General features: G+C 38.5%; 4 protein-coding genes across 5 annotated transcripts; 2 read left to right on the top strand and 2 right to left on the bottom strand.

Moving 5' to 3' along the window:
- Positions 1–26: 26 nt before the first annotated feature.
- Positions 27–1,381, bottom strand: LOC116291400 (ubiA prenyltransferase domain-containing protein 1). Its single transcript, XM_031698570.1, has 2 exons — positions 675–1,381; positions 27–374 (listed from the first exon to the last, which is right to left on the bottom strand). Exons 1-2 carry the CDS (start codon positions 1,283–1,285, stop codon positions 71–73), a joined length of 915 nt encoding a protein of 304 aa, XP_031554430.1. The 5' UTR covers positions 1,286–1,381; the 3' UTR covers positions 27–70.
- A 1,305-nt stretch (positions 1,382–2,686) lies between these two features.
- LOC148911513 (von Willebrand factor A domain-containing protein 5A-like) lies at positions 2,687–4,362 on the top strand. Its single transcript, XM_089029473.1, has one exon. The coding sequence runs from the start codon at positions 3,454–3,456 to the stop codon at positions 4,216–4,218; it is 765 nt and encodes a 254-aa protein (XP_088885599.1). The 5' UTR covers positions 2,687–3,453; the 3' UTR covers positions 4,219–4,362.
- Positions 4,363–4,425: 63 nt separating this feature from the next.
- LOC116291398 (von Willebrand factor A domain-containing protein 5A-like) lies at positions 4,426–7,290 on the top strand. The gene is made up of 3 exons (XM_089029471.1): positions 4,426–4,953; positions 5,034–5,148; positions 5,342–7,290. The coding sequence occupies exons 1-3, from the start codon at positions 4,670–4,672 to the stop codon at positions 6,374–6,376; spliced, it is 1,434 nt and encodes a 477-aa protein (XP_088885597.1). The 5' UTR covers positions 4,426–4,669; the 3' UTR covers positions 6,377–7,290.
- Positions 6,630–12,079, bottom strand: LOC116291399 (mitochondrial 2-oxoglutarate/malate carrier protein). 2 transcript variants are annotated; one of them, XM_031698567.2, is made up of 11 exons: positions 11,925–12,079; positions 11,049–11,110; positions 10,557–10,647; positions 10,332–10,415; positions 10,150–10,193; positions 9,486–9,564; positions 8,682–8,772; positions 8,484–8,574; positions 7,942–8,041; positions 7,579–7,630; positions 6,630–7,326 (listed from the first exon to the last, which is right to left on the bottom strand). In XM_031698567.2, the coding sequence occupies exons 1-11, from the start codon at positions 11,984–11,986 to the stop codon at positions 7,159–7,161; spliced, it is 924 nt and encodes a 307-aa protein (XP_031554427.1). In that variant the 5' UTR covers positions 11,987–12,079; the 3' UTR covers positions 6,630–7,158. The 2 variants fall into 2 exon arrangements, with proteins under 2 accessions (XP_031554427.1, XP_031554429.1); XM_031698569.2 differs by having other exon boundaries at positions 11,049–11,085; positions 11,925–12,061.
- Positions 12,080–13,493: the final 1,414 nt, after the last annotated feature.

Below are 13,493 nucleotides of genomic sequence, written 5' to 3'. Positions count from 1 at the left end.
ATCACATTTTTTTTCATTAATTAAGATCGCGATTGAAAGCAAAAACAAGCGCTTAAGAGCAGTTTTTGGCTCATTTTGCAAGAGCAAGTCCACAAACATACAAAATTCCAAAAACCAGATTAACCATAGCCGTCTTTTGAGGAATTTCTTGAAGGTTTCCATGGTAACAATCGAAATTTAATCTGCATGCCAATGGGAGGGACAACAAAGGAAATAAAAGAAAAGCGGAATGAAAAGGCGCCATAAAAGAGATCATTATATAAGGTAAAATCAACAATAAAGTGTAAACCAAACGAGCATTCTTCATCCCTAATAGAATCGCCATGGTTACGATTCCCGCGTTCTTGTCTGTCTCGAGGTCTCGGATGTTGTTTCTGGGGATAAAAATTTCATTTAATACAATTTAACATTTCCTATTTACTTTTCATTTTCGGGGGAAAAATGTTACTTGCTAACATATCCTTTGCTTTCACACCATTGGTAATTTATTCCACTTCTAACTAGCTAGTGTATGAATTCGTTTAACGAGAAAGAAAAGAAAAGAAGAAGAAAAAGTGACCCAGCCGCCCGGTATTTTGGTTTATATTGAATTTAATGGAAGATGTCATATTGAGTAATCATTTCGTTTAAGAAAACGCCTGATTCAGACTGACATATTGTATCGGTTGGCTTACCCGTGTAAAATGGCCTCTGTGTGGAAAGCAAGAGGAAGAGCCATGCTAACACATTGCATTGACAATTCCCCAGTCTGAACAGCATACGTAAACAAGGTTATGACAGGACCAAAGGCTATGAACACCACCAGGTCACCAAGAGCAATGTATTTGAGTCCTATACTACCAGTATAGATAAAAGAAGCTGCCATTCCAGTTAAAAATGTCGGGAATATTTTCATAGGAGATATCGAAGGGTACCCCAGGCAAATGACAATATAAGAAGCAATGGCAACTTCGTAGCAAATATAGATCAAGATTCTCACTTCTCGAGGAGTGAGTGTTTTCTTGACGAGGGTTTTATCATCCGAAGTTGTCGTATCGATTCCATTTTTGTAGTCAAATAGCGTGTTAACAAGATTTCCAGCTGCATGAGTTGCTAGGACTGCTAGTAACGTCAACATTAAGCGAAGTAAGTCAAAGTTCTCTCGGGATTTCCAAGCCATTGCCGTGCCCAGAAGAACAGACATAAACGAAGCAGTAAACGACCATGGCCGAAGACAGATAATATAGGATTTCATCTTCTTAATGAAAGATGTTGAATCATAGTCTTCTTTCTTCAAGGAGAGCATCTTACCAAGGAAGAGCCAAGCTACATGAATGCTTTTGAAAATGAAAGATGACTAAGGGTTTGTAACGGAAATATAAAACTGATTCTATACCACACGTGGCATTAGAGTATTGAAAAGAAAAAAAGATGAATATTAAATAACGGAAGCATTTTAGTCGAAGCACTAAATGATGCTTGAGTAAATAGCTGCTAATTTTTTTCCTCTTCCAAAAAAGTATTAATCTTTTTTCCACGGGCAAATTAGAATTGGATATTCATCAAAAAAAGCTCATTTTCGTAGATTCAGCTATTCAAACAGAAACGCATGAATGACATGGAATACAAACAATTAAGCTTATTTAGTGTTACCTATTCTTATACTAAATGGCTGATTTAACACCCGATTTTTATTGTCTAGTCGAAAATGATTGGTGTGAAAAATTCGAGGTTTACAGAAAACTAAATGCATAATTTTTTTACACAAAATATTTCGGTTATGACTGGAAATCACTCGTTCTGCACTCTCCTCACATTTCTGGGGTCTCTTGGTCTTGATCACTCGGCCGGCATCACAGATTAGCGAGTTTTTCTCCGGCTTCTCCGGCTTTCCTCCTTATAACACAAAATCAATCTGATTCGCTGAATTAGTTTTGCCCTGACTTTTGGTCAGACCAGAAGCTATGCAACAGTTCCATGTCACATAAAATTTTGAGGCTTTTCGCCGGTTTTGTAATGAACTGACTATGCCTACAAAATATTATTAATGTCTATTAAAGTATTAATAAAATACCTCTTCCATTACTTCGCTAACATTTAATACAACATTGTGTTATTTTGTCAGAATGTGGAAGTGAATTTCTTATTAGAGGTGTTATTTTATCAACATCTTGCTAGGCTTGAGCCACTGACTCATTTAGAATGAAATCCCTGTTCTTCCAGTTTCTCAGTCAACGTAGTTCTTTGACATTGTTAATTCAAACTTGTGGTAGCTCTGCAGTCAATGGCGGTTGATAAGCTTACGTCGATTTGCCTTGGTTTGCATTTGATCAGCCGATATCACAAACTCTGCCTTTCCTCTGCTGCTTTAGCAATTCCCTTAATCCCTTTTCCTCCTCTAAATTTCTGCTTGTGACTCCAAGACCAAAGACATCAACGTTTGGAAAAAAAACCTTCGCTTTGGCTGCACCGGCACTCTGGAACAATCTCCCTGATGCAATTAAGTACTCAAGTTCAGTACCAGAGTTTAAATCTGCACTAAAACACAACCTGTTCACCAGGAGTAACTGACTTTTTCTTGCAATTTTTTCCACAAACTTGGTATTCGTCTGGTCCTTTTGTAAAAAGCATCGTGACGTTGTATGATGCGTTTCTTAAGAACTTTATATTATTATTATTAATCAATGCAGTTGACGAACCACTGATCCGTAAACTACTGTGGCAGTGAAATCAAATAAACGTTTAGTTGGGAAGAACTACTTGCTGAAGCTCAAAGCGGAAAAAAGCCGGCCAAAAAAGGTTAAAAAAGTCCAACACTTGTATCGGAGTGCTGTTTATCATCATTTATAACGACGTGTTATCTTATATTCTACACAGGAAGTCATTCTAAACTTTATTTCACTATTTTGGCGAACGCTGTAAATAAGATCATTTTTATATTTTCTTGATTTGTTTAGACGCTGCCATTGTATGATTTATATTTCTTATTTCTTCCGAGCCAGGCACCACTTTCCTCAAATAATAAACGGAACTTATAAGTCACAATCACAGCATAGTTAATAGAAATTATTAACTATGATCACAGTCACAGTCACATAAGGATACGAATTGACATAAGATATATCATCTTCATTGCTGTCGTTATTACGGCGTATCTAAAATGCGGGTAACGGGTTTTTTCAGTTTTTTCACTTTTATTCTTTTTTATTTTACCCGTTACCTGTTACCCGTTACCCGCTACCCGCTACCCGTTACCCGCATTTTAGATACGCCGGTCATTATTATGACTCATTATATATCTCAGATCTTTCTTAATAACTATGGATGACGCAGTGTGCTAAAATTAAACCATTACATACAAGACATATATAACAAGCACAGGCAGTTCCGCTTTGTGTTCCCTCTCCTCGAAGGCCTGATAGTATTCAGGTTCGTTTTGCGAAACAGTTTTGGACACGTTTTTACACCAGTATCATGGCTCCCTACGGATTAGTCGACAAGAATGGACGGACTGGAGTTCCTTTGCAAAAGATTGAAGTTCATGGGACTTTGAAAGGATTTACAGCTGAAGTCAAAGCTACCATGGAATACATCAACAACACAGACAACCCCATAGAAGCCATCTACGTGTTCCCTCTGGATGATGAAGCGGCCGTGTGTGGGTTTCAAGCGACTATCGATGGAAGAACCATCGTGGCTGAGGTGCAAGAGAAGCAAGAAGCTCGTGATACGTACGATGATGCCATTAGTAGCGGCCACAATGCTTATCTGCTCGAAGAAAGCGACGAAAGCTCAGACATCTTTCAAATTAACGTGGGAAATTTACCTCCAAAAAAATCAGCAACAGTCGAGATTACTTTCGTGACAGGACTGGCTGTAGAACAAGAAGGACGAGTCGTGTTTGTACTGCCTACAGTACTCAACCCTAGATATACACCTAGTGACACCCCCCATAGTCTCACTACAACGATGACTACCATCGCTTCAGTGAGCACAAAATATTCCTTTGATTTCGAGTTGAATGTACAATGTGCGTCTGCCATCCAAGAAATCACCTCTCCTTGTAACCGACTCAAGGTTGACATCAATCCTGACGATAACCGACGAGCTAAAGTTCGACTAGACGAAGAATACAAGTTCGATGCTGATGTACAAGTGCATGTGTTGGGTTGTAAGCCTTTTGAAACCACACGCTCTGTTGGAAGATTGCGTGACACCAAGCGGAACAGAGAAGAATGATGTGATGTCCAAACCGATAGTCATGATAAATTTCTTCCCCCAGTTTCACAGCTCTGCCTTCCTTGAACGAGGAGAGTTTATATTTGTCGTGGATCGAAGTGGAAGTATGAGGGGTTCGCGAATTAAAAGTGCAAGAGAAACACTTCTTTTGTTTCTGAAAAGTTTGTCACATATCAAACAATTGTTGTCATTCGCGGGCTTCCTGTGGTGACAAACCACGCTCCCCTCCCCTACACAATTTCCAGTCTTTTTTCGGCCAAAACCAAGATGGCTGACTAGTTAGTGATGTTTTCACTCGATTTACTGTAAATTTGAGCAGTTTTGAGCAAGAAATTCGCCTATTTAGTGAAGAAAATTATATTCCAATTTCCTAATATGGTAAGTACATTCCATATATGGTAAAAGAAACAGCTCGAGCGGAACGACAACTTTTCTATGTGGAAAGTTTGATATGGACGACTGTTATATCAACGTCGTAGGGTTTGGAAGTTCTTATCAAAAGTTGTTCAAAACGAGTGAGGTTTACAATGATTCTACTGTAGACAAGGCTTGTGCCCATGCCCAGTCCATGGAGGCAGATTTAGGAGGGACTGAAATCCTCGAAGCTCTAGCGGATGCGTTTTCACAGCCACTCATCAAAGGTTATCCTCGTCAAGTGTTTCTCTTGACAGATGGCGAAGTTGGTAACACACAGCAAGTCATCGACTTAACGAGACAAAACGCTGACCAAACAAGGCAAGTCTACTCGTGAAACAAACAAAACACTAGAATGACGTTGTACATTTTTAATAGTGATCAAACGTGATTTTTGATAGGTGCTTTGCATTGGGGATTGGAAGTGGTGCGTCAACTGCATTGATTAAGGGAGTAGCTAAAGCAGGCAGAGGAAAGGCGGAGTTTGTAATATCGGCTGATCAAATGCAAGCCAAGGTCTGTATTACTTTCTTTTCTGCTTCCTACCTCTATTATTGTATAATATGTTATATTTACCTCTTGGTATTTTTGACCTGACGGTGATTATGCCACCCCTGGAACCATCCCTATGATAGTACACTGGTTCAATGTTCTTGTGTTGTAACCAGGGAGGGGTAAGCATATCATAATATTACTGATTAATCTACAGGTCATCAAGATGCTCAAAAACGCCTTGCAGCCAGCTCTTCTGGACTGTAAAGTAACTTGGGACTTACCTAAAGGATGTAACGCTCAAAGTGTCCCAAATCCGCTTCCTTCTGTCTTTCGTGGCGAGAGCCTGGTTGTGTATGGAGTCCTGGATCTCACTATGGACAAGGATGTCACACCACTGATTGGTTCAGTAACATTGACCGCTACTTTATCCACTGCATCGGGAGGAGGTGAACAAGTGAAACACAAAGTCAGTTTTGAGGGAGTATCATGGGAATCAGGGGAAAACAAGTTGCTTCATCGTTTGGCTGCAAAGACTTTGATCCAAGCAAAGCATCAACCCCAGGAGTACGAGAAGAAGGAAATCATAAGTCTGAGCAAATCATCCAACGTGATATCGAAACTGACTTCGTTTGTTGCAGTTGACAAGGAGAGCCATAAACCTGTGTCACGTCCCATGACCAAGCCACCGCCAGACATGCTAGGTTTTCCAGTAGCAATGTGTGGTGGTTCACTACTACCAGGTAGGAAAATTGCAGGTTCACTCAAAGGTATGAGAATGAAAAAGACGATGAAAAAGGGTAAGACGTCGCCAGTACCTTGTAAAATGACCCTCGGTAGCGCCCCACCACAAGATGAAGACGATGAACGTGTTGCTTTTGGGGGTGATCCCTTTGTTTCAAATCCTTGTCCACCGCCTATACCTCCTCAAGAGAACGATCTTCTTGATCTTGTGTCTTTACAAAAAGCCTCTGGTTCATGGCAGCTGACAGAACAGTTGGCCAGGATCTGTGGTGTTACGATGGACAAACTCAAACAAACTTGTCCATCAGAATTGACAGCCAGCAATGAGGAAAGTGTGTGGGCCACAGCCTTGGCGTTGTCGTGTCTGTTTGGCAAGTTCAAAGCCAAAAAAGGCGAATGGGAAATGGTGGCTGCTAAAGGTATCAAGTGGCTAAAGAAAACCATAGATAATAAGGCTCTCAGCTATGAAAAGATCATGGAAATGGCTGACAATTCTTTGAGCAACTGAAATATGAGCAATCAATCCAGCATACCACAACGGGGACACTGAATGAAAGAGCTGGACTACAGTCTACAGCAGTTTTTTGCAAATCTACTTTTCATAAATTTTTGGAAGTAGTTCGTAATCAAGTAAGAAGCAAATCGATATACTGTAAGCTTATTAACCATTGATCAAATGATAATAGATAGGCTTTAGCAATCAACCGTGTCAGTTTTCATTACCATGGAAGATTATTCCAAGAAACAAAAGACAATTAAAAGACAATTCTAATACTTTATTTCAAATTTTGACATAATACTTTCTGTCAGCAGTTAAAGATAAATTAAATCTGCTCTCCCTATTTCTTTTGATAATCTACAACTTTTAGGGAGAAATTTTCACTTATTTATGAGGGGAGAGTTAGTGAGTGAGGTGTACTTGGACAAGTATTTAATTCGGCTGAAACTTCACAGTTAAATTTTTTTCTTGATATTCTGGTGGGAAGTTTTTTTTTTCTCCAAATCTTTAAAGAAGTGATGGTATTTACTCAACACTTCATACAATTTTTTGCAGTGTCAAGTAAATGACGTCACAGAATCTGTTAAAAGTTCTAAAAATAAAACTTCCAATAGGAATGTTGTGAAAAAACTTTAACCGATACACCCCTATTAGACCCTTGAAGATTATTCCAGTAAAGTTTCAGCCAAGAAAAATTTTCGTACAAGTATATATAAAGTGATTACAGAATGCTATTTGAAAGTCAGTTCCTTTTCCACCCACTCTTACAAAATCTGCTGTAGAGAGAGATTCTACATGGTTGTAGATGAACTGCCATAGATCTTGTTAGCTATGTTGTTGAGCTGTTCCAGGAAGATAAAGGTGAGAACTGTGTGTGGTCCAAGCCTGAAGTAGTATGGAGTAAAGCCTTTCCACAAAGCAAAGATACCTTCTTTACGAATGATACTAACAAGCACATCCTAAAACAGAAACATGATACATTTTCAGTTCCATTTTATAGACTGGGACCTTGGAGGGGGTGAGCCTCTCCCAATACTTTGGAATAACAATGGACATGGGGGATCGTCACACTAAGGTCATATAGGCACCCCTTTAGCACAGGACCAAATAATGTTAGTATTCAGCCCTGAAGTGTTTTCCATTTCTTGGTAAAATATGGGAAATGTTTCTGTATTTTTGTCATGATTATCAATTATCACTCTTTTACTTACAATTGAACCTTTGTATTCTGGTTTACCATCAATTATTCTCATGTTTTGAATACTAAGAAGGGGAAAAAAATATCAATGAAAAACAGCAATATTTATCTTCAATCCCCTCTCCCTCCCTCCCTCCCTCCCTCCCTCCCTCCCTCCCTCCCTCCTTCCATCCATCCATCCCCCCTCTCTCCACCAGTGCACTCATTCATCCCACCTTCCCTCCATGCATCCATGCATCCCTCCTTCCATGCATCCATCCATTTAACCACCCAACCATTCATACATGGATGCATCCATCCATCAACCATGCATCCATTCCTCCATCCATCCATTTTCACCTCACTCCTTCATCCATTACAATTGCCTGTAAGTTACCGTGTTTTAGCAATATCTATTGGCATTGATGCGATAGTTGTGGCCAGTCCACTGATCATGCTTGCTCCAAAGTGACAAATTATATTGTCATTGAAGTACTCTGAGTAAAGAAACAACAAATTATAATTGATTTTAATCAGTGAATTAGCTGTGCCCTGACTATGATCTGCTCAGAGGTTGTTTCAAGGTATCAATAAAATTTGAAGGTGAAGAAATAGAAAACGTTGTGTGGAGTAATAAAGCATGCGGGGGTCGGTAGAACATGAGAGAAGTGTTAGGAAAAACATGATGTGTAGGGGAGTGCTTCTGGACACTTCTCGAGTGTTCTGCCAATCCCCAAGTGCTTTATGACTGCACACAGCAGAGCAAGAAAGTTTTTTATTTCTTTCATAAAATACAAATTACAATAATAGATAGGAATGACGCAACGGAAAGTGCGCGTGCATGCAATGTGATCTCATAAAGCACGTGCTCCAAACCAATCAGAATGCGACATTCATAACAGTTATTTTATAATTGACAATAAACAACATTAAACTTACTGGTTGACAATAAGAACTGTTTTGCTTGAGAGTATGTTGCAAGCTGAGCGGCATTGACCACCATTGCACGTACTACAGTAGGACCACAACCCTTAAAAACAAGCACCAAAAGGAATCCTCATTCATATCTTGATCTAATATGATGGTTGGTCATTTTCAACCCTGTGAATGAATGAAACAAAACAAACTGCAACATACTCTCCATAATGTTAAAATCCCTTCTTCTTTTGTCATCCTGTACAGAGCATTAAACACATTAGTGTACCCTCTACGCTGTTCCACTGGTAACCTGCAAGCCAATCATATAATGCCACACTAAGTCAAATTACTAATATTCGCTTTAATTACTAAAAACCATCAAGTAAAGTGTACTGTATATATCCATTAAACAAAGCCAAAGATGTATTGTCCAGTTGCAGCTATTTTGTACAAAATAGTAGATATCACTGAACCCGGAGGGGGGGACACCTTATTAGAGGGGGCGGGGGTCCTCGTCGGAAATTCTGAAAATGACCCCTAAAAGGGACCTGTATTTTGGAAAGAAGGGTGTGGCAGTGATGAAATTTCACCCTTAAGAGGGACCAATCAATAACGCATTTTTTTGTTTGGTTTCTCGATTTTATTTGCATCAAACTCCGTCTGCTCTAACGAATTTATGACGACGTCATCATATACAAATCGCTTGCCTTTTTGTAGATCTTATACCCTAAAAGGGACCACAAAATTCAGTTGGTGTGCATTCCCGTCGTTATCACCCTAAGCGGGACCAAAACCCTGATTTCAAACCCTAAAAGGGATGACGAGGACCCCCCCTTTCATAAGGGAGCCCCCCCCGGGTCACTGAAGCAGAACAATAGGAAGCAATTAAAACCACATAAATTTGTTTGGTTCATGCCAAGTCAATTCTTAGTTAGTTGAGTCTATAATGCACTAAATAGTACTTGTTTGAAGGATATATGAAGTGCACTTTACACTTGTTCAATTAACACTATACATATGTACCTCCCATCGGAAGTCATCCTTATCAATGAAATTTCAGCTGGTGTACCAACAAATGATCCTACTGCACCAGATGACATACCTTTATAAATCATAACACTTTATTAACAATCTCTTTATTACATCTAATTTTTCTGATCTTTAGAAGGCTGTCATCTATTAGGGGAAGGCAATATGTGGGAAAAAATTGGGAGGCAATAATGATTTTGAGCAGCACATGGGGGGAGGGGGGTTGTGGATTATTTTGAACCATTAGCATTCTGCAACTAAGGGAAGAGCATATTAAATTTGTTAAGGGGCACCAAAAATTGTTTTAAAATTCAGAATCCACATAGCTTCTCTCCCCTGCAACCCATAAATTATAAATGATTCTGGGTAAAATTATTTTACAAATGATAGACTCTCATCAAAAACTGGATAATTTCTGGAACAACACATTATTTAAATGACAATGATGATCAAAGGGTAAATTATACACCATGAAAATATGAAAAAAGTGTAACACGCTAGTCCTCCAACGAATCACTAGCATCCGAAACATCAGTAAGTTTTTTTCATCTTTTCATGGTGTATAATTTACCCTTCGATCATTATTGTTTTATTAGAAACACCGACACAGCTCACACTAGTTTTTAGCTAGTTATATCTTATTAAAATAACAGCTTACCCAGAGCAGCTTTCTTATAAAATGGTAATGGAGTACCATCAGGGCTGTAAAAATAATAGAAAAATGTACATCATTGTTGTAACTGAAATTCTAGGAAAGGATGAGTGACTCTTAACAACCTTGATTATAGGGATTGATTCATTTGATCATTGTATATTCAACATATGTATTGGAATATTTACTTTTTGAAGTGCTCTAGTAGTGTTGTATAAACACCAAGCCTTGTTGTTGTGTATGTTGCTTGACGAAGTAGACCAGCAGACAAACTGAAACAAAAAAAAAAGGTTAGAAAACAATGACCTTTCCCCAACCCCGCCCCTAAACCTAACCAATCACAGGGGACTTTGCAAATTTGTGAAGCTTAACCCTCTCTATTGTGTACGAAGTGGATTATAAATCTAACTTACCCATTGTAAACTCCAAAAAATCCCTCATTTCTCAAGATAGACATTACAGCATGAACGCTGCTTCTGTGTTCTTTGACAGCTCCTCCTATACCTGTCAATCAATGCATTACCATGGTAACTATTACAAGCCTTTTTTATTATATACAGATGATAAAGCCTGGAGTCAGAGTCAATGTTGGAAGCAGCTCTTGACAACATGAAAACCAAGTTACACTTCATCCTTTTCCTTGGCTTGTGGTTATGCTTATAGCAAGTGATTTTTCCATATATGAACTGCTTCTGATTCCAACTATGACTCCAATATCTATTTCTGTTGCAAGTGAAAACCGGGCTTACATTTAAGAGCATGCTATGCTGTCCAAATATTTTTCAAAAAATTGTCATTCACAAAATTGGGTCAAGCCTCCCCCCATATATTTTTGGCTGGATCTGCCCCTATACTGATCTACTAACACATTAATTATACACATTATTACAAATCCAAATACATACCACTCATTTGCATCCTGTTCTTGACCAAATCAAGTGGCTGAACAAAAATTGTTGCACCCATTCTTATTTTTAAACAAATATATATATATATATGTTATTTTTTTATCAATGTCAGTTTTTCCCAATGTGGACCATCTTTAGGATGGTAAATAACTTATTTATTTTTTTACTTTTCCTTTTACACTTGTTAACCAATCCATAATCCCATGTGTGGATGACGTGAGGGTATTGGACCCTGGGTAGATACCAAGAAAATATCACCCTCTCAAACAGCCAATCAGTACTTACGATTTTTAGGATACTGGACCGAAAAACAAATTACATATGTATTTTAAATAACTAAAATGAGACCTAACCCTAACCCTGAGAATCGTAAAGCTACAACCATTTTATTTATTTATAACAGTTCAGTAATTTTCGAATACAACAATGATGTATCAGCTGTTCATATTATCACACCGATTAGGACGTGTTTTTCTCTTTTCATTACAATTTGGACTGGATCTTCTGAAAACTAAATTTAGCTATGCGAAAGAGGAAATAAAGGAATCCTGTAAGATACTACAGTCGTTTGCAGTACACTGATCATTTTTATGTGACTTGGTTCAGTGCTTATTGTAAAATTCATGTTTTATCGTTTTGGGAATTCAAGCGAAAAAAAGCGTAAATAAACACTACCACGCCTCAGCTGCTACTGTCCACACTTCGTGAAGCAAAAACTATAACTCATCTTGTGAAGAAAAACGATGGCAGAACAACGAACATTTACAAGATAAACAAGCTTTATAGACTGAACTATTCACTTGTATTTCAAAACTGAAACATTATTATTGCATTTAAAGCAGAATTACGCAAAGAAATGCTTCTTTTACTTACCCAGCTGATCCTCCCATAATGAACCTTGCATAGTTAGGTATTTTTCCTTTATTATCAGCCATATTCAGGCTGTTTTCTTGGTGATCAAAGAAGGTTTTCTGCTCGTGTCTTGTTGTCTGATGATCTTCTGACTGACTAGAACCAGACCCCTTGAACCTTACACGTGGACAACAAGTGATAGAGGTATGGGGACAAGTATATCCTCATTTATTTATTTCTTCCTTTTTCCCTTTTGTTTGTTTAGTATGTTTCTTTCTTTCGTTCTCCTTCCCATTTTTCTTTTTTTCATTTCTTCCTTCCCTCCTTATGTCCAGACAAGTCAAGTTTTCACATCATGGTTGCTTCCTTATCCGGCTGCTGGTTCCACAGTCAAGGGGAGCACTCATCCACATCATTTTCTTTGTTTTCTTTCTTCCTCTTTCTGTTCCTTGTGTTTCTTTCTTTCTTCTTCTTCCTTCTTTTTCTTTCTTTTTTTTCTTTCTTTCTTTCTTTCTTTCTTTCTTTCTTTCTTTCTTTCTTTCTTTCTTTCTTTCTTTCTTTCTTTCTCTGGTCTCGTCATAGTTTCCGCGAGAGTTTTTAACAACCCGAAACGGACCGCAATTCGATCCATGATGGAGCTGCTAATACTTTTTTCTTCTGATATTTTTAAAATATGTACTTGTACTACCTCCCACTGACCATCCTCTCGGGCCTGTTCTATGGAAAATTGAGATGGCAACTGTCTCTAACCTCTTGTCACGCAATCTATTCTTTCTGTCATTAGTCTATGTGCCTTTAGGTATGATTCTTTTGAATTTCATTAAAGGTCAAGCAGTCTTTATCGATCTCCTTTTCAAATATCAAGGAGGTCCTTTGCAATGGAGCTGTTTTTCGTTAGATTTGCGATAATGCTTCGTACTATGACCTGCTATGTATGGGTCCTGTCATAAAGGCCAATCATACTGATAGTGCTCGATAATACTACTGCGTTTTCATATTCATGTCTTCTAGTCGGAAGTACAAGCAGATGTGGGCTGATAACACTAAATCAAAGTGGTATCTATAACGGATGATACCTCATGCGTGAGTTACGCCGCACTCCGAGAAAACCCATGTCAGTGGATAAGCCGCATAACTAAATGACTTCGTTTCTATCCCGAGGGGGGAATACTGAGGCACTCTTTGCAAATCTGTCTTGATCGCCAATTCCCTTCTCCATGAACGCAAAGATATAGCCGTGACCTTGGAAACAAAAGACCACATGTATTGGCTTATTGCGTTGTTTATTTTCTATTTACATCGTATCTGTGCGGAAATAAATCGAAAAATTCACCTCTAAATAGACAGCTCTTTTCCAAAGGTTTCTCCAGCATCCTTCGCTCGCTTGGTTGACCCAGCGTAATTAAAACTCTTGTCTACGGCGGAAATTTCAAATAATATCAGACATCTCAAATACAGAATGAGACAAAGATTACACTCTATACTTAGCCCTCCCCTACTTAAAAAATAAATTCTGATAAATTCTCCCTACCCTACCCTAGAGAGTGATAAAATAATTTAGAATTACGCTCTGTTGAGTTGACCAAACCA

This window comes from Actinia tenebrosa, unplaced genomic scaffold (genome assembly GCF_029948245.1).
Source record: "Actinia tenebrosa isolate PJP-AT-01 unplaced genomic scaffold, QUT_ActTen_1.0 PGA_scaffold14__42_contigs__length_11649687, whole genome shotgun sequence".
Lineage (NCBI taxonomy): Eukaryota > Metazoa > Cnidaria > Anthozoa > Actiniaria > Actiniidae > Actinia > Actinia tenebrosa.
This window is presented reverse-complemented; position numbering and strand designations above follow the sequence as displayed.

What these genes read in the sequence shown, in the direction of transcription:
- LOC116291400 (XM_031698570.1), bottom strand. Translation starts at nt 1,285, where the DNA reads ATGCTCTCCTTGAAGAAAGAAGACTATGATTCAACATCTTTCATTAAG. An exon ending in ACAGAGGCCATTTTACACGG is followed by an intron (nt 375 to 674) that starts GTAAGCCAACCG and finishes TTTTATCCCCAG; the next exon opens with AAACAACATCCGAGACCTCG.
- LOC148911513 (XM_089029473.1), top strand. Translation starts at nt 3,454, where the DNA reads ATGGCTCCCTACGGATTAGTCGACAAGAATGGACGGACTGGAGTTCCT.
- LOC116291398 (XM_089029471.1), top strand. Translation starts at nt 4,670, where the DNA reads ATGGACGACTGTTATATCAACGTCGTAGGGTTTGGAAGTTCTTATCAA. An exon ending in CAAAACGCTGACCAAACAAG is followed by an intron (nt 4,954 to 5,033) that starts GCAAGTCTACTC and finishes GATTTTTGATAG; the next exon opens with GTGCTTTGCATTGGGGATTG. An exon ending in CTGATCAAATGCAAGCCAAG is followed by an intron (nt 5,149 to 5,341) that starts GTCTGTATTACT and finishes ATTAATCTACAG; the next exon opens with GTCATCAAGATGCTCAAAAA.
- LOC116291399 (XM_031698567.2), bottom strand. Translation starts at nt 11,986, where the DNA reads ATGGCTGATAATAAAGGAAAAATACCTAACTATGCAAGGTTCATTATG. An exon ending in ATTATGGGAGGATCAGCTGG is followed by an intron (nt 11,111 to 11,924) that starts GTAAGTAAAAGA and finishes TTTAAAAATAAG; the next exon opens with AATGGGTGCAACAATTTTTG. An exon ending in TTTTTTGGAGTTTACAATGG is followed by an intron (nt 10,416 to 10,556) that starts GTAAGTTAGATT and finishes TTTTTGTTTCAG; the next exon opens with TTTGTCTGCTGGTCTACTTC.